We start from the raw sequence: 23,210 nt of genomic DNA, 5'->3' as shown, positions 1-23,210 counted from the left end.
GGAACACTTCATCCTTCAGTTTATCACAAACATCAACACATAAAGGAAGACTTCATCCTTCAGTTTATCACAAACATCAACACATAAAGGAACACTTCATCCTTCAGTTTATCACAAACATCCACACATAAAGGAAGACTTCATCCTTCAGTTTATCACAAACATCCACACATAAAGGAAGACTTCATCCTTCAGTTTATCACAAACATCCACACATAAAGGAAGACTTCATCCTTCAGTTTATCACAAACATCCACACATAAAGGAAGACTTCATCCTTCAGTTTATCACAAACATCAACACATAAAGGAAGACTTCATCCTTCAGTTTATCACAAACATCCACACATAAAGGAACACTTCATCCTTCAGTTTATCACAAACATCAACACATAAAGGAAGACTTCATCCTTCAGTTTATCACAAACATCAACACATAAAGGAAGACTTCATCCTTCAGTTTATCACAAACATCAACACATAAAGGAACACTTCATCCTTCAGTTTATCACAAACATCCACACATAAAGGAAGACTTCATCCTTCAGTTTATCACAAACATCAACACATAAAGGAAGACTTCATCCTTCAGTTTATCACAAACATCAACACATAAAGGAACACTTCATCCTTCAGTTTATCACAAACATCAACACATAAAGGAACACTTCATCCTTCAGTTTATCACAAACATCCACACATAAAGGAACACTTCATCCTTCAGTTTATCACAAACATCCAACACATAAAGGAACACTTCATCCTTCAGTTTATCACAAACATCCACACATAAAGGAAGACTTCATCCTTCAGTTTATCACAAACATCCACACATAAAGGAAGACTTCATCCTTCAGTTTATCACAAACATCCACACATAAAGGAACGCTTCATCCTTCAGTTTATCACAAACATCAACACATAAAGGAAGACTTCATCCTTCAGTTTATCACAAACATCCACACATAAAGGAACGCTTCATCCTTCAGTTTATCACAAACATCAACACATAAAGGAAGACTTCATCCTTCAGTTTATCACAAACATCCACACATAAAGGAACGCTTCATCCTTCAGTTTATCACAAACATCAACACATAAAGGAAGACTTCATCCTTCAGTTTATCACAAACATCCACACATAAAGGAAGCCTTCATCCTTCAGTTTATCACAAACATCCACACATAAAGGAAGACTTCATCCTTCAGTTTATCACAAACATCAACACATAAAGGAAGACTTCATCCTTCAGTTTATCACAAACATCAACACATAAAGGAAGACTTCATCCTTCAGTTTATCACAAACATCAACACATAAAGGAAGACTTCATCCTTCAGTTTATCACAAACATCAACACATAAAGGAACACTTCATCCTTCAGTTTATCACAAACATCAACACATAAAGGAACACTTCATCCTTCAGTTTATCACAAACATCCACACATAAAGGAAGACTTCATCCTTCAGTTTATCACAAACATCAACACATAAAGGAACACTTCATCCTTCAGTTTATCACAAACATCCACACATAAAGGAAGACTTCATCCTTCAGTTTATCACAAACATCGACACATAAAGGAAGACTTCATCCTTCAGTTTATCACAAACATCCACACATAAAGGGAACACTTCATCCTTCAGTTTATCACAAACATCCACACATAAAGGAACACTTCATCCTTCAGTTTATCACAAACATCCGACACATAAAGGAACACTTCATCCTTCAGTTTATCACAAACATCCACACATAAAGGAAGACTTCATCCTTCAGTTTATCACAAACATCCGACACATAAAGGAACACTTCATCCTTCAGTTTATCACAAACATCCACACATAAAGGAACACTTCATCCTTCAGTTTATCACAAACATCCACACATAAAGGAAGACTTCATCCTTCAGTTTATCACAAACATCCGACACATAAAGGAACACTTCATCCTTCAGTTTATCACAAACATCAACACATAAAGGAAGACTTCATCCTTCAGTTTATCACAAACATCAACACATAAAGGAACACTTCATCCTTCAGTTTATCACAAACATCAACACATAAAGGAACACTTCATCCTTCAGTTTATCACAAACATCAACACATAAAGGAACACTTCATCCTTCAGTTTATCACAAACATCCACACATAAAGGAACACTTCATCCTTCAGTTTATCACAAACATCCACACATAAAGGAACACTTCATCCTTCAGTTTATCACAAACATCCACACATAAAGGAACACTTCATCCTTCAGTTTATCACAAACATCCACACATAAAGGAAGACTTCATCCTTCAGTTTATCACAAACATCCACACATAAAGGAAGACTTCATCCTTCAGTTTATCACAAACATCCACACATAAAGGAAGACTTCATCCTTCAGTTTATCACAAACATCCACACATAAAGGAAGACTTCATCCTTCAGTTTATCACAAATATCGACACATAAAGGAAGACTTCATCCTTCAGTTTATCACAAACATCGACACATAAAGGAAGACTTCATCCTTCAGTTTATCACAAACATCGACACATAAAGGAAGACTTCATCCTTCAGTTTATCACAAACATCGACACATAAAGGAAGACTTCATCCTTCAGTTTATCACAAACATCGACACATAAAGGAAGACTTCATCCTTCAGTTTATCACAAACATCGACACATAAAGGAAGACTTCATCCTTCAGTTTATCACAAACATCCACACATAAAGGAAGACTTCATCCTTCAGTTTATCACAAACATCCACACATAAAGGAAGACTTCATCCTTCAGTTTATCACAAACATCCACACATAAAGGAAGACTTCATCCTTCAGTTTATCACAAACATCCACACATAAAGGAAGACTTCATCCTTCAGTTTATCACAAACATCCACACATAAAGGAAGACTTCATCCTTCAGTTTATCACAAACATCCACACATAAAGGAAGACTTCATCCTTCAGTTTATCACAAACATCCACACATAAAGGAACACTTCATCCTTCAGTTTATCACAAACATCGACACATAAAGGAACACTTCATCCTTCAGTTTATCACAAACATCCACACATAAAGGAAGACTTCATCCTTCAGTTTATCACAAACATCCACACATAAAGGAAGACTTCATCCTTCAGTTTATCACAAACATCCACACATAAAGGAAGACTTCATCCTTCAGTTTATCACAAACATCCACACATAAAGGAAGACTTCATCCTTCAGTTTATCACAAACATCCACACATAAAGGAAGACTTCATCCTTCAGTTTATCACAAACATCCACACATAAAGGAAGACTTCATCCTTCAGTTTATCACAAACATCCACACATAAAGGAAGACTTCATCCTTCAGTTTATCACAAACATCCACACATAAAGGAAGACTTCATCCTTCAGTTTATCACAAACATCGACACATAAAGGAAGACTTCATCCTTCAGTTTATCACAAACATCGACACATAAAGGAAGACTTCATCCTTCAGTTTATCACAAACATCGACACATAAAGGAAGACTTCATCCTTCAGTTTATCACAAACATCGACACATAAAGGAAGACTTCATCCTTCAGTTTATCACAAACATCGACACATAAAGGAAGACTTCATCCTTCAGTTTATCACAAACATCGACACATAAAGGAAGACTTCATCCTTCAGTTTATCACAAACATCGACACATAAAGGAACACTTCATCCTTCAGTTTATCACAAACATCGACACATAAAGGAACACTTCATCCTTCAGTTTATCACAAACATCCACACATAAAGGAACACTTCATCCTTCAGTTTATCACAAACATCGACACATAAAGGAAGACTTCATCCTTCAGTTTATCACAAACATCGACACATAAAGGAAGACTTCATCCTTCAGTTTATCACAAACATCGACACATAAAGGAAGACTTCATCCTTCAGTTTATCACAAACATCGACACATAAAGGAAGACTTCATCCTTCAGTTTATCACAAACATCCACACATAAAGGAAGACTTCATCCTTCAGTTTATCACAAACATCCACACATAAAGGAAGACTTCATCCTTCAGTTTATCACAAACATCCACACATAAAGGAAGACTTCATCCTTCAGTTTATCACAAACATCAACACATAAAGGAACACTTCATCCTTCAGTTTATCACAAACATCCACACATAAAGGAAGACTTCATCCTTCAGTTTATCACAAACATCCACACATAAAGGAAGACTTCATCCTTCAGTTTATCACAAACATCGACACATAAAGGAACACTTCATCCTTCAGTTTATCACAAACATCGACACATAAAGGAAGACTTCATCCTTCAGTTTATCACAAACATCAACACATAAAGGAAGACTTCATCCTTCAGTTTATCACAAACATCCACACATAAAGGAAGACTTCATCCTTCAGTTTATCACAAACATCCACACATAAAGGAAGACTTCATCCTTCAGTTTATCACAAACATCAACACATAAAGGAAGACTTCATCCTTCAGTTTATCACAAACATCAACACATAAAGGAAGACTTCATCCTTCAGTTTATCACAAACATCCACACATAAAGGAAGACTTCATCCTTCAGTTTATCACAAACATCAACACATAAAGGAAGACTTCATCCTTCAGTTTATCACAAACATCAACACATAAAGGAAGACTTCATCCTTCAGTTTATCACAAACATCAACACATAAAGGAAGACTTCATCCTTCAGTTTATCACAAACATCAACACATAAAGGAAGACTTCATCCTTCAGTTTATCACAAACATCAACACATAAAGGAAGACTTCATCCTTCAGTTTATCACAAACATCAACACATAAAGGAAGACTTCATCCTTCAGTTTATCACAAACATCAACACATAAAGGAAGACTTCATCCTTCAGTTTATCACAAACATCCACACATAAAGGAAGACTTCATCCTTCAGTTTATCACAAACATCAACACATAAAGGAAGACTTCATCCTTCAGTTTATCACAAACATCAACACATAAAGGAACACTTCATCCTTCAGTTTATCACAAACATCAACACATAAAGGAACACTTCATCCTTCAGTTTATCACAAACATCAACACATGCTTATCACTGGACAGGAAGGAGTATAAACTCTGATATAAGTATTTATGAGTTTGTTTGTTTTTTCAGCAGCTTTAACAAAAAATAAAAGTTCCTCTTGTTGCTAGGAGCGGCAGCCTCCCCCAGCGTGCACTCTGATTGGCCCGCAGTCCGTCACCTCGGGCCAATCAGTTGCCAGTGCGTCCGCCATGAGAATCCATAATCCCTCATTTTTCCACCATCAGTAGCCCACTACCATTTATTATCAATACTACCATTTATTATCAATACAAAAATTTATATCAACCCTCCGTTGATTTAACCGTGTTTCCTTCACACTGACTCTGATCAACATTCCATCTATAAACATGTTTGTTTCATCCTGTAACACAAACATGTTGTTGTCAATATAACCATTAGATCAGAATAAACAATGATGCATGTTTTTGATGTGTAATTTCATCTGTGTCGTTTCTATCACCGACAGTCCGCTGATCCTTCACTGCAGGGGACTCGGTGCCGTTACCGGCTGGTGGCTGTAATGGCGGGGCTGTCGAGTTTCAAATAACGGACACACGCCGAGCTTCCCGTTTAGGCACGGCTGTTTTCTGCTTTACAAAATAAAACTTTTTAAGTCTTTTGTCTTCTTCTTTCATTTTTAAATTGACATAAATATAATAAAGCATAATTGGATAGCGTACATGCAGGACAGGAAAGAAACACACTGGTGGAAAAAAAAGGCAGTAATTTTTTTTTTTTAATTAAAAAAAAAATAAAATTATATACTGTATTAATCCCCCTGAGGGGAAATTAAATTTTTTCACTCTTTTTGTCATTAACACACATGCACAATACCTTCTTGCATGCCCCTATATTAAATAAAACACAGGATGTGACGAAGTTCCCTCAGAGACAGAAAACAGACGTTGAATCAAACAGTTTTCCATAAACATGAACATAAATACTCTATAATCTAATGTATATGTTGTTATGCAGTATATTCAGCACCCTGAGCAAGCTTCCACCCCGTTATAAATAAGTACTATCATTTACTTTTATATTTAATGCATTATTGCAAACAAGAGCTAATGAGAAAAAACATTTAAAAAAAACTTATCTAACAATAATAATAATAATAATAATAATAATAATAATAATAATAATAATAATAAACAAACATTTAAGATGTTCATAATTTACATTTTGGTGCTCTTATTTTTTTCTTATTTTTTGTACTGCACCTTAAATGGCATTTGTGGCCTACAGGAAGATCAACCACTTATTGGAATAAGAATTTACATCTTATACTTGAGTAAAAGTAGCAATAATTAATGTAAAGGTAGAGCTAATTTTAATTACCATTTATATATACATATATATACATATATATATATATACAAATAGAATTATCATAGATTAATCTATTTATTAATATGTGTATATATATATATATATATATATATATTTACATATACATATTAATAAATAGATTAATCTATGATAATTCTATTTGTATTTTCTATTAATAATGTAAATCTGCAAAGTAACTAAAATAATAAAATTTAAAAAATACATTTAGTCGTGTAAAAAGTTAATTATTTGCTTCTAAACGCAGGTAACCGAAATATTAATATCAATAATAATAATAATAATCATGTATTTTATATGTTTTGTATTTATTACTATAACCATAATTAATTTTGCTAATTTTGTCTTTTCTTGTTCTTGTGTTGGCAAGATAGCTTTTCCCTTTTTTTAAATTTTATTTATTTTCTCTTTTTTTGTAACATCAGTCTAAATGCAGTACTTTAACTTCATACCTGTAAATGTGCATTTGTGTCAGACTTTGGTCTGGGACAATAATTAACTCTGAGCTTTCAGGTCTGAGCGGCTTTTATTTTGAAATCAACACAGGCGACAGGGCGGAAGTGTGTGGTCTCGCGCCGCGCGGGCTTGACGAGCCGCTCGCGCTGATGGCGGCGGGGCTGGCGGAGGGTCGCACCGAGGAGGGAGAGCGAGGAGGCGGGGAACCGGAGAAGCAGAGAGAGGAGGCCCCGGCGGTACCGAGCACCGACACACTCCCACTAATCACACCGACAACAGCAGCAGCGAGGCCCGCAGGCTGACGGAGAGGAGGACGGACGGATGGATGGAGCGGTACGGTTGTTTTTGTTTATTAGCTGTCGGTGCTGGGGGGGGGGGGGGGGGGGGGGGTCTGTCTGCGGGCTGAATATACACACTGCATTTATAAATACACACACACACACACACACACACACACACACACACACACAGTGTATTGAGTCATGTTAACGTGCTGTGACTCGGTCCCTGAATGTTACACAGACTGTGACACTGACCGGATGTTACTGTCACATTCACACACATCTGTGGCCTCTGTGTCAGTTACTGGGTATTATGGGGTGTCACACTCTGGGCCCAGACTGACCAGAGGGCCCCATCAAGGAGCCCCACAGCACACACCACCTGCCTTTATCAGTCTAACAATCAACTGATTAATTAATTTATTTAAAACACAGCTGAGTTCTGTGAGGCAGGAAATATATTTAAATTAACATGCAGTGATCAGTGTGTGTGTGTGTGTGTGTGTGTGTGTGAGACGCTGTCATGGACTGATCTCGTCTGGCCCCCTTAAAGGGCCCCTGACCTTCGTTTTCGGGGACTTTATTCTCATAAATTAAATTTTAAACACGATCGGAGACGATTTCTTAATTTATAGGTAATTTAGTTTGATGCAAAGGAGTCAGCTGTGTGAGTGGCAGAATATATTTAGGCTACAAATGACCACAGATCATTTCACAGTTTAATTGAATTTCAACTTTTTTTCCTTTTGCATCATATCTTTAATATATTTGGGTTTTTCTGTTTTTATTTTTGCACAATAAATTTAATTTCTTTCATTTTTTTCCTTTGGTTTTGTTTTGTTTTTTCATGATTTAAAACACTCACTATTGTCTTCTGTCAGGCAAAAATATTTCTCCATTGTACTTTTAACCACAGGGCTTAAAGGTCTGCAAACATGTTTTTAACACATTTTTTTAAACATCAATTAAATTTGACTGTTTTTTATTTTTATTTTTTCAACTCTTAATTTGATGTAAATTTTTGTGTTTTGAATGCTGTTACGTTGCGTTTTGAAGCCATAGATTTAATTTCACTGTTTGTTACTGATGTAAAACAGTCAGAAAATATTATTTAAAAATAATGAATATCACACAGTGGCCTCTTCATCTGCCATATTTCTGCTCCTCTGCATTCTGGTTGCATTGTTGTGTTTCCTCAGTGTTGTCCGTCTGGTACCCCCCTGAAGGGGCCCCTGACCTTTAGTCCTGTAAATTCATTTTTAAAAATACTATGGGAGAATTTTTAAAAAAGTTAAAAACAAATTATTTTGATGTAAATGTGTCAGATATTTGATTTTCTTTAGAGTCCGCGCTGATGTCACATCATATGACCCTTCAGTGATAGTTTGAGTGTGTCGTGGTGTCCGAGGGCCGAACATGTTTAATTTTATATTTAATTTAGTTCCATATAAACGAGTCAGTCGTATAAACTGCAGGACATATTTGAAGTAGTTGGTTTTCCTGTTTAGTCTCGTAGAAATCTTAACCAGTAGCACAGACCAGTAACAGCAGACTGGGTGTGGTGGTCAGGATGTGGGTGTTTTATAAAGACTCTGCAGCAGCACCTGAGACTGGGAGACAAATCTGTCTCCTGTCAGTCTGCAGAGGCTCCACACTGTCACTGTGATGTAGATATTAAACTGATGTTAAAGAAGGAAACAGAATCAACTGTCTGCTGAGAAACGTGTGTGATAAACACTGAGATAATGTTGGAGGCAAATATAAAGTCACAAGTTATACGGACATTTTAAAGTGATATTAATAGTAGTGCAGTATTTTCAGCTCGTTATCAGATCTGTACAGAGACATAACTCACCTGTGAACTCGTGTTTCATCAGAACGACTGTTGTTTTAATGTATTTGTACATATATTTAAATTAAGTTATTATTAAGTGTGTTTGTGTTGCATTCACTGACAGTCATATTTACCACGCTGTAGAGGCTGTCACTTCATAGCAGTTTCTCCAGTGTGCAGCACTGCAGCATGCAGGCAGAATTTGGCCCGGTAAGAAACTCTTTACAGACCACCAGCGCTTCCTGCAGCAGTGTGTGTGTGTGTGTGTGTGTGTGTGTGTGTGTGTGTGTGTGTGTGTGGAGTTGTAAAGCCTTGGGAGTGAGGACATTTCTGCAGGGTTAAACTCAGTCCTTCTGTTAGACTCAACATTCAGAGCTGATAAGACTCTGCTGAAGGTCTAAGGTTCAGGGTTCCTGTGAGGACACCGACTCTGCAGGGCCAAAACAAAACTACAGATGGACTGATGTTGTTGTTTATTTTGTTTCTGTTGTTATTTGTGCCAGGGAAACAAAGAAAGTTTAATTATATAAAATAACAAAACATTCCCTCTGATATCTATTTTATGTTTCTGTGAAAACACATTTCTCTTCAGACAGCTGATTTATTCAAGTTTCTCACTAAAAAACTACATTTTACAAGGTTACATTTGAACATATTATGAGAACGTTATAATTTACCTTCCTCCAAAACTAGTTTTTACTGGCTAGCGCCTGATGGCATCATGATGTAACTCAATGTTGTTAGTTCTGTTAGCTCCTAGTGCTAACGGCTAACGTTAACAAGCTCTCGAGGAGAACGATAGGCCGAGAACCCGACGTGATGGCATTGAGTTTACTGTCCTTGCATCCTGGCGGCATCCTGGCAGAGATCTATGTCCATACCAAACACGTGTTCTGTTGTCGCCAGGACGACGGGACGCTGTCAGTTCCATTGACTCTTCATTTTACTGCACTGTTCACCAGCCGAATCTGAATCTGGTGGGAGACAGACGGACAGCTCGTTGCTTTAACATGTAAAAACATAGCGCTCACTGCCCATCCTCACTTTTTAGCTATCGTTAGCATTGGCTACTCTGCTCTGTGCGTCAGCAGGGTCTGGTGGGAGCTAGCTAGCGGCGCTGCTTCTTCCCACTCCAACAGCATTGCTATGGAAGCATTGTGCCCATCCTCTGGTCTCCACCCAGGTTGCCATGGTGAGCTAATGGCTCAGTTTGAGTCACAAAGCCCCTGTAGCATCCTCAACTTTGTTATCACTGTTAGCTTTGTCAGCACTGTTCAACATGGCTAGTGGTGCTAACATTGCTAACAATGCTAAAGAGGTTTGTGGCTCAAAATGAAGCATTAGGGCGACATGGGGCGAGACTGGAGGGTGGGCGCAGTGTCTCCACAGCAGTGTACGCGGGAGCAGTGCCACTAGCTAGCTCCCACCCCACCTGGGTGGTGCACAGTGCAGAGCGGCCAAGGCTAACGTTAGCTAACCAGTGCAGACCGGAGGGTGGGCAATGGGTGCTGTTTCCATATGTTAACAGTTAGCCGACTGTCAGCAGAGCCAACGGAAAATAAAGTAAAAGGCAAAACATTAAAATGTCTCCACCTTTAAATGGACGGAGATCTGAAATGTGGCGCTAAAGCTCAGTGACTAAAAGGAAAGGCCTCTCGTATTTCACTTTATTTTGCTTAAAATGCTGCAGTAAAACAACTGATCACAGAGGTACTTGAGGATCTGTTTTACAAGGATATTATGGGTGTTCAGTAATCATCGATGGTCACTGATATTTTTCTGGACAGGAAAACAAATGCAGTAGTTGTGGGAATGTGAGAGTCGCTCTGAGATGGACTTGTGACCTTCTCTAAGGTGAGAGTCCTGGGAATGCAGCGTGTCAGTGATGGTCCTCAAAAGTATGGTAAAACAAACGTGTGTGTGTGTGTGTGTGTGCCGTGGAGAGAGGGAGCATTGTGTCGTCTTGTGGTTTGAGGCGACGCAGTGATGAATATCAAACAGGGCTGTAGTAGTGTGTGACGTTCTGTCGTGTCGTTTATCAATAAACTATTGTGTCTCTTCTCTCTCTCTCTCTCTGCAGTTCAGGACCTCCTATTGGCCGTCATCCCGTCTCGCTCCACCGGCCCGTACTCTACTACAGCTGCAGTACTTGTAGTGTTTCACAGTCAGCACTTTTACAGTAACATTTGCTAGCAGAGGTGCAGTGAAACATTAGAGAGGTGACCTGTGAAGCAGCGTGGGGGGGCGGGGGTGGGGCTCTGCCAACCTTCCTACAGCAGCTTTGAACACACCTCCAGTTGTGTATCAATGCATTTTGGTGCTAACGGACTGGGCACGACTTCCTTAGCTCGTTAGCTTGAGTTTAGCGGGGGCTTCTCGAGCATGATGCTTCAGATTCTGGGCCCCTGACTCCTCCACGTGGTCTCCAGGTGATGAGCTCAATAGTTTGTTGTGAGGAAAATGAAACTGCTCCACTAGCAGCTGCTTCAACGTGAAATTCTCTCAGCTGCAGCACAAACACAACGAGCATTTCACCTGCTCTGAAAATGTAGATTAGCTTCATTTTGAAGCTACTTGCAGTTAGCAGCTAACAGCTAGCGCAGCCGTTCGATCCGAAGCAAACAGAGATAAAATTCAGTTTGAAAATAAACAACCTAAAAATGTAGTTGGACTCCGACCTGGTTTACGTGTTTGGCAAGCTAACGGCTTGTTAGCTGCTAGTGGCTAGTGGCGAGCAGGTAGCGGTGGCGCGGAGCTAGGTCCGGGCAGAGCAGGGGTGCGATGGAGTACCACTCCGGTGGCAGCCTGCCCCTGCTGGGGAGACCGCGGTACTGCCCCGGGGCCAATGCTAACGGAGGATACCTGTGTGAGACGGGACACTGCTGCGGAGAGACCGGCTGCTGCACCTACTACTACGAACTCTGGTGTAAGTTGTACTGGACTGTTCCCTGTTGGCATGGTTACCAAGAGCTCTGACTGTCATCTGGGACGTTTGTCTGGGATGTGTTATAGTTTTATCTCACGCAATATGCAGCATGATTTAATCTTGCTTTTACTGTGGTGATTTTAATTCTTATGCTAGAACAGGAGTCGGCAACCTTCACTATGAAAGTCGCAGAGGAAAAGTGTACGTTTCTACAAACCACAAATCCATTGGCATGTTTCATACATATCATATCAGCGTTTCTGAAGTGGTACAGAATATGAGTTGACTTTGTCACCTGGGGGGGGGGGGGGGGGGGGGGGCGTGATGGTTGACGCAGCAATTGAGTATTTTTAGCCAAAACACGATCTTGTCCGAACTATAATCAAGTGGTTTTCATGCCTAAACCTATCTGCATGTTAACATTAGCGCAAAGTTTCAACATATCCGCCACGTAATAACATGCAGATGTAATGTGTCCATGGTTTGCAGAAACGTACAACTTTTTATCTTGCAATCAATCCTTTGTTAGGCCACGCCCCTTTTGGATGGTCCGTCAAGCTGTCGGAGCGAGCACGGAGCACACACTGTCACTAACGGCACTCCCTGAAGAATTATTATAAAATTTTTAAAATTTTTTTAGAGAGACTGAAGAGTCTACAACATGTCAGGATGTCAGACTGACTCGGCAAAGATCAAGATTCGGGCCGTGAATTTTGTCGATTCTGAATCTGATTCCAATTCTGCTTATTGATTATGGTTGTAACTGATTCTGAGTTTTGATTCTAATATGGTTAAAAAAAGGTGAAATGTAGGGATGGATATCAAAAAGACTTTATTGAAACGAATGTCATTCTCGATTCTGCTAAGTCCAATTCTTATCGATTCCTTATTGATTCTGAACACAGTCTACTTTGTATAACCAGGGTAGTAAAAAGACACGGACCATTTCCTCCTCTTGCTGCTTTAATCTGGAATCTGAAAGACATTTGAAGACTAAACTGGACCCACAGGTGTTTCCAGACTGAGGGTCTGGAGTGGTCGTTGTGTGTAGTAACGCTGTAATATTGTACTCAGGGTTCTGGCTGCTGTGGACCGTCCTCATCCTGTTCAGCTGCTGCTGCGCATACCGACACCGCCGAGCCAAACTGAGGGTTCAGCAGCAGCAGAGGCAGCGAGAGATCAGCCTGCTGGCCTACCATGGAGCCAACTCCTACCCGTCCTCCATGCTGGACCTCAGTAAGACAACCGACCGTTTGCTTTTACATTCAACTCTCAACACAAAGACATAAAGACGCCTCTTGTTTTGCGTTTTGTCTCTTTGTGACGAAATGCTTTTGTAATCTGTTGCCGTGACAACTCAGTGGAAATTTACAGCTCGGACGCCAGTGGAGCTTTCCTTCTGTTTATGCTGATTATGTCCTGCAAGAGCTCTCCTTCAGTGCACTGTTGCATCAGTACATATAACACAAGCAGCTGTTCTGTCAGTTGGCGGCAACATACAGCTCAGCCTCAGTCGTAAAGGGAAACTCCCCTAAATATTTAAATCATCTGGGAAATGAAGGGCAGTTAATCAAGTTATGTAGAACAAAAACTGAGACTGAAACTGAGACCTTTGTCAAAAACCTTTGTCTTACACCATGTTTATCCAAAATCTCCTGTCACCCCCCCCACTGACTGTTCTCATTTTTGGATTGTAATTATTGACGCTGAATTATCAGCTGAATCTGCAGCTGCTCTCGTCTTTACAGCGAGTTTCAACTCATTGTTTATTTGTCCAGTCACGACTTTGGTATTGTGGTTCAGCCACTGTCCTCTACCTGCTCAGGTACGCTGTACTCTACCTGCTCAGGTACACTGTACTCTACCTGATATGATATTCAGTGTTGTTTTCACAGCTTGTTTCCACCGCCCCCTACTGGCCAAAAACATCAGTTATTACAGGTATGAAAGAACCTGTTTGTCTAACCTCTTCTGTTTTTAGGTTTCCTGGCATCGCTGAAGCTGCCGTCCTACGAGGAGGTGGCGGCTCAACCCTCCACCCCTCCTCCACCGTACAGCTCTGTGTTCACCACCCCGCGTTACCCACAGCCCCCGCGTACCGCCGACCCCCACCTGCTCACGCAGCATGACCCGCTGTTGCACCGGCCGCTCAGTGATGGTCCCTCCTCCCTCAGCTCCGACAACAGGTAACAATGCTGCTAATGCTAACGTGGTTAGCCATGGTGGGGCCACTGCAAGTACTGCTAACACCACAGGGAGAGAAGCAGTAGTACTCAACATTTGGAAAATAATGTTAGCAGCTCAGAAAATAGTGGTGACATTCTTAGGAATGCTGGTAACACTGTTGGGAATATTCAGAATAAAATATTGATTAGAACTCTACTACTGCTGATTAGGAAGCTTAAAATGTTGATATTGTTTCGGTTGTAGAATGAGACGCACCACACACTTGGTGCAAAGCAAGAAGAAATTGTTTTCTCATGTTTTCATAAATCTAGATGAATAATAAATGTGCGTCTTTCCTGTAGCTCCAGTTGTTCCTGCGACTCTTGCTGTCCCTCCTCTCCATGTAGCTCCTCCTTATCGGCACCTGTCACATATGAGACTGACACAAGCCACGCCACCACGCCCAGTGAGGCCGCACCCCTCACTCTTGATGTCACTATGGAGACCATCACTGCAGCGGCAACCTGTTTGGAGGTAAATGAGAGACGATTTGTTTCTGAGAGGATGGTTGCCTCAGCGGCGGTTGACATCGGCGATGAAGATGCTGCTGGAGCAGAGGAACCTGTTGCCACGGACTCATCGGTTCCCAACCAGGCTGTTACTGTTGTGGTTGTTACCAGGGTGGCCTCCCCTCAGCCTCTGCCTTCTCCCGGTTCAGAGGTGGCTCTTCCTGTTGTAACTACATCTCCCATAAAGCAACACCTCGACCTGGCACCGTGTACCCCAATAGTCAGCACAGGTAGCCCAAGTACACTCCCTAGTCTGAGTGTTGTTGACACAACCCTCCCCTCCATCCAAGTAATGAGCACCGAGGGTCCCGAAACTACCCCTGACCCCAAAACCACCTTAGTGTCAGGCCCCTCTACCCCAACAGCTAGCACTTCTGACCACGCAACAGCCACCCAGACCCTCAAAACCCTCGATCTACCAAGAACTTTCGAAACAGTCAGTGTTCCAAGTAGCCCAACCTCGGTACCAACCCCAGATGTTGGAAGAACTTTGGTCCCGATAACAGGCTCTTCTAGTCTCCCAACCCCAGACCCAAATTCTAGCCTTGTGCCAATCTTGGCACCTTCAGACTTTATCCAAGCACCAGCCCCAGTATCTTCAAGTCTTTCCCAAGCTCCAGCCATAGTACCTACAAACTCTACCCAAGTTCCAGAGCCAGTACCCACAGACCTTAGCCCCTTTCCAGACCCAGTACTTACAAACCTTACCCAAGCTCCAGACCCATTACCCTCAACCCTTACCCTTGTGCCAAACCTAAAACCCACAATCACTGTAGTGCCAGAGTGTGAAACGAATCCAGTTCTTAAACCTGCCCATTCAAACCTTGCCCTTGCTACAGATGCACCTACATCAGACCATTGTCAGATTCAAAAAGTGTCACCTGGGTCAGGTCTAGCCCTGATTCCTCCCAGCCCAACATTGGGCTTGCCTCAACACCCAGGGTCTGTTGCTGTTCTTGTAGCTTGTCTCGATCCAGCCACAGCACCAGCCGATCCCGTTCCTTCTCTGATCCTGTCTCAATCGCCAGAGTCAGATCTTATCACTCCGTTACCATCAAATGTCCAGGCTGGTTCGGGTACCGGATCAGGTCCACTGTCCACTCCTGCCGCAGTGCTCACTTTGCCAACACCTGCATCCTCCCCGTCCTCCTGCCCAGCCATAACCATAGACCCTGAATCTTCTTTCACTCCCTCCCCCCCTGCAGCCCTCTCCCCATCCTCGCCTCAGTCCCTTCCTTCTCCTCCTTCCCTCCCAACTCCTCCAGCCCTGTCTTCTACTTCCCTCCCAGCCCCAGCTTTACTCCTGGACCCCCTCACTGCTCTGCACCAGTCCAACAAAGGGGGATCTTCTTCTGGCCACGCCTCCTCTCTCTCCCCCTCCCCTCGTGCTACTCAGTCCCCTCCAAAACAGACTCTCTTCTCCCCCTGTGTGGACATCTTTGAACCAGGACCTCCCAGCTGGGAGGATGGTGATGAGGAACAGGAGGATGAGGACAATGATGATGATGATGATGAGGACATGGGAGCCGATGAGAGCCAGTATAGACATCGGCGACTTACTGGTGACTCCGGCATCGAGGTGTGCAGGTGTCGGGTGGAGGAGGAAGATGAGGAAGAGGAGGAGAAAGAGGAGGAGGGAGAAAAGAAGGAGGGTGGCAGGAGAGGAGGAGGATCGGAGAGGGATAAAAAAGGAGGTGGAAACACTGCTCTCCATGACAGCGTAGACTGCCCCGCCAGAGGTCAGATAACCACTGGTGAAGGACTCATATTGTGTAACTCCACCTCCACCACTACGCCAACGTCTGAGGACAGTGGTGACGTCGTTATCGTCATGGAGACAGTGTGATTGACAGAAGTGGTCGGCTCAAACCATCCGTCATCCAGACACGGGATGAAGTTCTGATGGCGTCCACCCTTGAGATTGTTTTTGAGATTGTTCTGTAACCGGGGAGGTTTTGACGATTGTGATTGGGAATCAGTTGCGTCACATTAATAAACATCGCTTGTTCAGCATCTGTTTGTCAGACCAGCATAGGTGTCGCATGTTAGGAAGAGATTCAACAGGAAGCATTAGCTCATTTCAACAAAGGGTCTTCAACTGTGATTTGGAATTTTACTCAGATGTGGTTCAGAAGTTTCTGCATGGAGAGGCGTTCACTCCGATCGCATCCAGAGCTATAAAAACTTAACAAGTACAGAACTGGTGTTAGCAGTTTGTAAAGTGTCAGGATTAGGACGCCTGATTTCCATTTTGATCCCAACAAACGTTTTACAGTTTACACAAATAAGTTAGCGATCCACCCTCAAGTAACTTTGGAGAGATGTTTATGAAGCAGTGGCTATGAACCGAGAGCTAGCTGAAGCAACTTGTTGTGTTGTGTCTGTACAACTGTTCAGTCGTGTCCTCAGTCAGAGTGAACAGTCTAACAAGGTTGATTTATCTGTTGACGTTAACGTGACACAGTCAACGGTCTCATCTTTTGCTCAAATTAGTTGGCGCTAAGGTACAGCCGGTCAAAGAAACCTCGTTGTGCTTCTCTACAAAACTCATTGCCTGTCCTCAAAGATAAACACGAATGTGTTAATTCACTTCTGTCTTCGTGAAAGACTGCCAGCGTTAGTTTAGAGGTGGACTCCACCGATTTCACACATATTTTTGACCCGACACCTGTGTTACCAACAGGTGCATTTACTCGGCACGAAGGGTCTCATAAAAGATGCTGTTTAAGTGGCGTTATAAGAGGTGTGAGATCCAGTGTACTGGGAGTTTGACCCATACTATAAACTAAAACCTCGGCCTTCATGCGACTTCATTATTGTTTAAATGGGTGTCCCGCAAATTTTTTGCGCACTGAAAAAACTTAAAAACTGCATTGTTTACGTAGAGGAATTGAGATTACATTTCGAGAGTGGTCAAGACAACATCTGCGGGACACCACTGGATGACCTGTACACTTTATATCTTCAGTGTATCCTGCAGTGTGGGACTCACACTTGTCTGGTGTTGACCTTGACTTGATCTCAACCCTTCAAAACTTGGTCTCGTCTCGGTCTCGATACACTCTGGTCTTGGTCATGACTTGGTCTTGCTAAAGTTTGTCTTGACTACAATGCTGCAACTAGCCATCAGGCCTATTTAGCCAAGTTAATAAATGTCAACATCAACACGCAAATGTTAGCTTACACCTGCTATTGTATGTTGAATATTCCTGAAAGATTTTAATAACTGCACAGTGGTGGTTAGGTGAACAGATGCTATGGCTAGCTAACACTTTATACTTTCTTAACACAAAATCAATGAGGACTTGATTAGCTCTTGATCAAAGTAGACAATAATTGCCCATTCAATTATTCACTGTTCAATTCTGTTTAAAAATACACAAATGCAGCTAGCATCATCTTTATAAACAGATATCTGCATATGTACGCAGAATCTGTCGACAACGTGGCAAGATTTTGGTATCAGAAGCATTTTGGTTTCAGTTTGTAGTCCGAATAGAATTGACCAAACACATTTGAGCGTCAGGTAAAAAGTCTTTGTGGAGAGGCATTTGCCAAAATGCAATTAGATATCGTCTGATAGCTGATTTAGCTTTTGCTAGCTTTAAAAAACAAAATGCATCTGCACGCATATGCAGGTATCTGTTTAGAGAGATCACCTGAAACGATTAGTGCACAGAAGAAGAGTATTGGCTCGGATATCCGCTCGCTACACCGGATCTCCTGAAATATTTCTGTTGCCCTCAGACGTCATCAGACCAATATCTGACGGGTTGTGAGATTGAGATATCCAAAAAGCTAACGTGGCGTTTATGTCATATGGGAATTACGACAGTTATCCAATACTGATTTAGAGCTCACATCAGCATCTGAGTTGTGGTTACAACTGGGAGTGCCAGACATCGTTTAAGGTAATTAAATAATAATTTAAGAGATGTAATGTTGCATGTTCACCCAAGCTAATTTTTAACCCCCACGTAACCAGTTCTTAAATTATAAAACCGTCTTGATTGGTCCAATGACGTTAATGCTCATGAGTCGGAAACATGAGAATCTTTCCCTTTGCTACGTTCTGTCGCCGGAGCGTGCATAATGCTGCTGACAGAAATGACATTTTCTTTCTTACGTCCGTCACCAGCAAGAAAAGAAGTACTTTAAATAGTTGAACATTTAGGAGAGGACACCTCGCTTGTCTTGGGTGATGACGGAGGTTTGGAAACGTGCCGGGGACAAACTGGCTGTTTTGGACTCTAAGAGTGACTGATGTGGGCGGGTGATTCACTCTGACTGACAGAGGGAAGACTGATTCATTCATGAGAGGGGACGTTTGAAGTCTGTCAGGAGAGCGGAATTAGGTGGGTAGTCTCTGAGATGGGAGAGACGGTTTCTCAGATCTGATCCTGTATGGAGGGCTTCAGGGTTGATGGATCAGTTGGTTTTCTGTGCGTCAGACTTTCAGCAGAGAAAAGCTTTTGCATAACGGGGAATAAACAATGGGCACTTTTAGACAGAAACAAAGCGCCAAACAAGAGACGGCAGCACGTCATTGTTCCCGTCTTTGTCTCTTTCCCTGAATTTGAGGTCAGATACAACAATTCGTTGTGGACAGCACACAATCTAGGTTCAGTCTTAACTCTGAAATATTCCCTTTCACTTTGTGCATCTCTCCTTTCATAGACACATTCAGAACCATTAATTCTACTGGTTAATGAATTGATCGATTAATAGACTACGTTTACAAAATTCACCCAACGCCTTGAGCTGTTTTAGGGCCTTAAAGTGACAGTAACATCAGTCCTATCAAAGAATTGAACAACAAGTAATTCAGGATTTATTTTCAGGCCGTTGTTCCAACATATTCATTTTTCGTACACTGTCAGAAAGACGGACGTGTCGATATTGATATTTTGTGACAGAAAGAGTATATTTTGTCAATGATAGCGCTACTAACGTGTGTGTAGTACATGCTGGTGTGTTTGAAGTCACCTTAGAATATGTAATTAGTGAAGAGCAATATTTTTCATCAGCAAGTGTCTGTGTATAAATAGAAAGAGTGCAGTGACATCAGATTGTACCGCAACGTGGGAACGTTTATTCTTGTCTTTGAAAGTAAAGACACAGGCAATATAATCTGTGTTCCCTGTGTAACTACGGCAACCGCCGCGGTCACCTGACGATTGTGTGAGTCATGGGTATCATTGACTCAACCCTCTCTGATGTAAAGACGTATGAGTCTGGTTGAATGATCCCTAAAGCCTGTGTCCATGCTGCATTACAACACGGACTTCACCACCCATTTGTTGCAAAGGATGATGGGTATCATTTTGCTGACAGAGCTGCCCGTAGCATGGACAGAGCTATGCCATGAAGAGGGCGTGGCTTGACTACAATGATGGCAACAGAGTGGACAGTTTCCATGTCAAACTCTGATTGGTTGGATGTTTTCCGGAAGTCTTGGTCGTCAGTTTGGAAACCAGCGTGCACAAGATTGGATTCGCACATGGATGGATGAAAAAGGAAAATTGTTTTTTAAACCTTTTGTGGCAAAATTCACAGGTACAGGAAGGAGCAGATGTGGAGTTCGGACAGCTCAAGCAGATTCCATGATGGCGTCCGTGATTCGTCTCAGACTGAGATCGAAAAGACACCTTGTCCAATTGAACCCAGGCCAGATCTGCGCCTGTGGACTGAGGTGTAAGAGTTCGTAGAGGCTCGAAGGACCTCCTCGAGAAAGCTCAAGGGTGATACCGAGCCGTTGATGTTGTGGTTGATGGTGTTTTTGTTTACCTGAACTAATAAGGTTATATATCTCCATGGTTACAGAGTGCCATTTCTACTTGACAACTGTTACTACTTAGCATTAGATAGAGCTGTTATCGCTCTGTGTGGGTGTGGACTTTCGAGCGGAGTGACTGGGAAATGTTGTCTTAAATCTGTCTGTCATAGCTTGGGTTCCCGAAGGCTCCGCAGCTCTGACATCAGCCTCATAAAAGGAGACACAGCTGTTTTGGTGCGACGCCTTCTAATTCATTTAGGATTTTATCCAAATGTCCTCACAGTACCAGGAGTGTTGACACTGACTGTGTTTACATGCACAACATACTCCAGATTTTGCCCTCATTCCAAAAAAGACAGTATTCCTACTGAACTGTTCACACAGCTAATGAAAATAAATATTCCACTTATATTCGTGTTTACATGCAGCCAATCACAGCCCTGCCTGCTTACGTTTATATTCAGCTAATCTGAAACAGAAAATACATTTTCACGGAAACGTAATGCCGAACAAATTACAGCTTCTGTTACTGCAAAAATGTTGATACTCAATGTATCAGCAAAATGTTCAGTGACAATGTATTTCACTTGTTTTCTGCCACAATAGGCAACTTGCAGTAGCTCTAACCTATAACTGAAATCACGCTCTTTTCCTACTAAAACCAAAGTGCTTTTGTTGCGTAAACCTAAGACAGGTGTCTGGACGCAAAGTCGAAGTTCTAGTGTCAAAGTCCTGCACTTTGTCCGCCCACCATCCTCCCCAGCCACCTCGGTTTGAAGCCTAAAGGGTAACATGAAGAAAGTGTTTCGTTACCTGAAAGACATGTCTCTGAACAAGCAGCAATTATGTTGCCACAACATAAATGTGACTTAACATGCGAAAGCAGCTCAGCAACATATAAGGGTAATTTCTAGGAGACAGGATTGCCGATCAATGTGCCCTTTGTTGCATCAAGGTTTCCTTTTATTTCTTCAAAGTTCTCCGCTGACGGTGAACGTGTTGATATCAAAGTCTTTCATAATGTTTAAAAGTAGGTGGTTTCTTCTTTTCCCCATTTCAAATCCAGAATATTGTCATACTGGAATAATAGTACAATAAACAAGTAAACGTAGTCATTGTCTGGAAGGGTTGACACAGACTGAATGATCGGCACCTGGGCGTTGTTTTCTTTAATCACTTCGACAGTCAAACCAGACGGACTAAGGTTTTGTGATCAGAGACCAAATCAGTGGGTTTAAGAATTGGTTGGAATTATCTACAGAATTACCAGCGCCAATATTTAACGCACTTCTACCAGCTGAATGGAAGAAGGTCCCATTTCTTCTCTAGAGGAATCATGGGAAATGTAGTCAGCACTGACTGAAGTAGAAGTAGGCATGGAGGCAGGGTTGATGGATCGTCAGAGCTCCTGAAACCACAAACTGTGAAGCAGGAGAGATTCCCAACATCTGTTAGTTTCCATGTAGCTCCATGGGTACAGCAAGGCACTGCCAGGGTTGGGGGTTAAATTCCTGAAGATCCTGACACTCATGATCTCAACACTGCAGGTGCTGTGAGGCGTTTAGGGGTAACGTGTTCAGTGAAACAACCACAGAAAAACATTGGCCACTGCCAACGGTGAATGTCATCTTATTTGCCAGCAGGCCGACGGCAGTCAACAAGGCAAATATCAGCTGATGCAGAGCGCCCGATAAATTGTCGCGAATGATTTCCCTGTACACGAGGCTGTCGTCAGAGCTGCCCGAACGTTTGGAAATCTTGTCTTACTTTTTTTGTTGAGAAATCTGTCGAGTCAAACTAGAGCAAGGTTTTCATCAAACGATGGTGGACAATATATCCTAAAGTAGTCCTCTCTGACAGAAGAGTTTCACACTGACTGGATTCACATTAACACGTCAGATTGATGAGTTCAGTATTGTCTAAAAGCTATGATTGGCTCCTTCTTCCTTCAGCCACCTTCTTGAAAAGGTTGGTGTTGCAAACTACGGTAGAAACCCGAGACCCATATTCTATGTGTGTGTATACATGTTCAAGGAATGCTTCTAAAAACCAAGTAATAACCAACATATCCCATGTTTTCATTGAAGAATGCTACATTCTGATTAAGACCTAACGTGAAACAGCCAAACACAATCTGCCATTTCCACGACCTGTATCAAATGCATTTTATTGAGATCCCCTACGATGAGCGATAACCTCCGATACTGGTACGTTCGTCTGCTCTGGGGCACCAGTCCTGACTGAAATGTGAACCCAGTCAAAGTTTTAGACAACTCTGGATTTCGGCCTCATTAAATGTTCACCATTTTGGGCCATTGATCAACTTTCACTTGTTCCATGAGGAGACTGGAAGCAGCTTCACCCGCGGTGTTTGACGAAATGATTTAATTTACTAAAACGTCCGTGTGTTCCTTCGATTGTAGGAGCCTCCGTCTAAAGAACGTTTTTACCTTGTTCTCTTCTCTCCTTCCTGTTTGCATGAGGTTTCTGTTGGAGGAGTCGAAGGAAGCAGAGAAGAGATGAGTCTTTGAAACCCCTTAATATTATGATGATAACAATGCTAATTATTAGTGATACTAAATTAATAGTGTGTGTATGTGTGGGTGTATGTGTGTGTGTGACCTAACTAAACCAGCCTGTTCTAAAAGTGTGTGAAGATATACTGAATAAAACTGTCAAATCTACCACGTGTCTGTCTCTGTTCATGCAGCGAAGCCACAGTCGGCTAATGACACGAAACACCGTCAGAG

At 41.9% G+C, this 23,210-nt stretch overlaps 1 protein-coding gene across 1 annotated transcript; it reads left to right on the top strand.

Moving 5' to 3' along the window:
- Positions 1-7,018: 7,018 nt before the first annotated feature.
- On the top strand, positions 7,019-23,144 carry LOC117245781 (uncharacterized). Its single transcript, XM_078164252.1, has 5 exons — positions 7,019-7,241; positions 11,104-11,949; positions 13,024-13,185; positions 13,931-14,135; positions 14,478-23,144. The coding sequence occupies exons 2-5, from the start codon at positions 11,805-11,807 to the stop codon at positions 16,528-16,530; spliced, it is 2,565 nt and encodes an 854-aa protein (XP_078020378.1). The 5' UTR covers positions 7,019-7,241; positions 11,104-11,804; the 3' UTR covers positions 16,531-23,144.
- The last annotated feature ends 66 nt before the right edge of the window (positions 23,145-23,210 follow it).

Source organism: Epinephelus lanceolatus, chromosome 22 (assembly GCF_041903045.1).
Source record: "Epinephelus lanceolatus isolate andai-2023 chromosome 22, ASM4190304v1, whole genome shotgun sequence".
Classification (NCBI taxonomy): domain Eukaryota; kingdom Metazoa; phylum Chordata; class Actinopteri; order Perciformes; family Serranidae; genus Epinephelus; species Epinephelus lanceolatus.
This window is presented reverse-complemented; position numbering and strand designations above follow the sequence as displayed.

Bases quoted from the DNA above. Each gene is read 5' to 3' on its own strand.
- LOC117245781 (XM_078164252.1), top strand. From the start codon at position 11,805: ATGGAGTACCACTCCGGTGGCAGCCTGCCCCTGCTGGGGAGACCGCGG. The intron at 13,186-13,930 runs GTAAGACAACCG...TTCTGTTTTTAG, and splicing joins GTCCTCCATGCTGGACCTCA to GTTTCCTGGCATCGCTGAAG. The intron at 14,136-14,477 runs GTAACAATGCTG...TCTTTCCTGTAG, and splicing joins TCCCTCAGCTCCGACAACAG to CTCCAGTTGTTCCTGCGACT.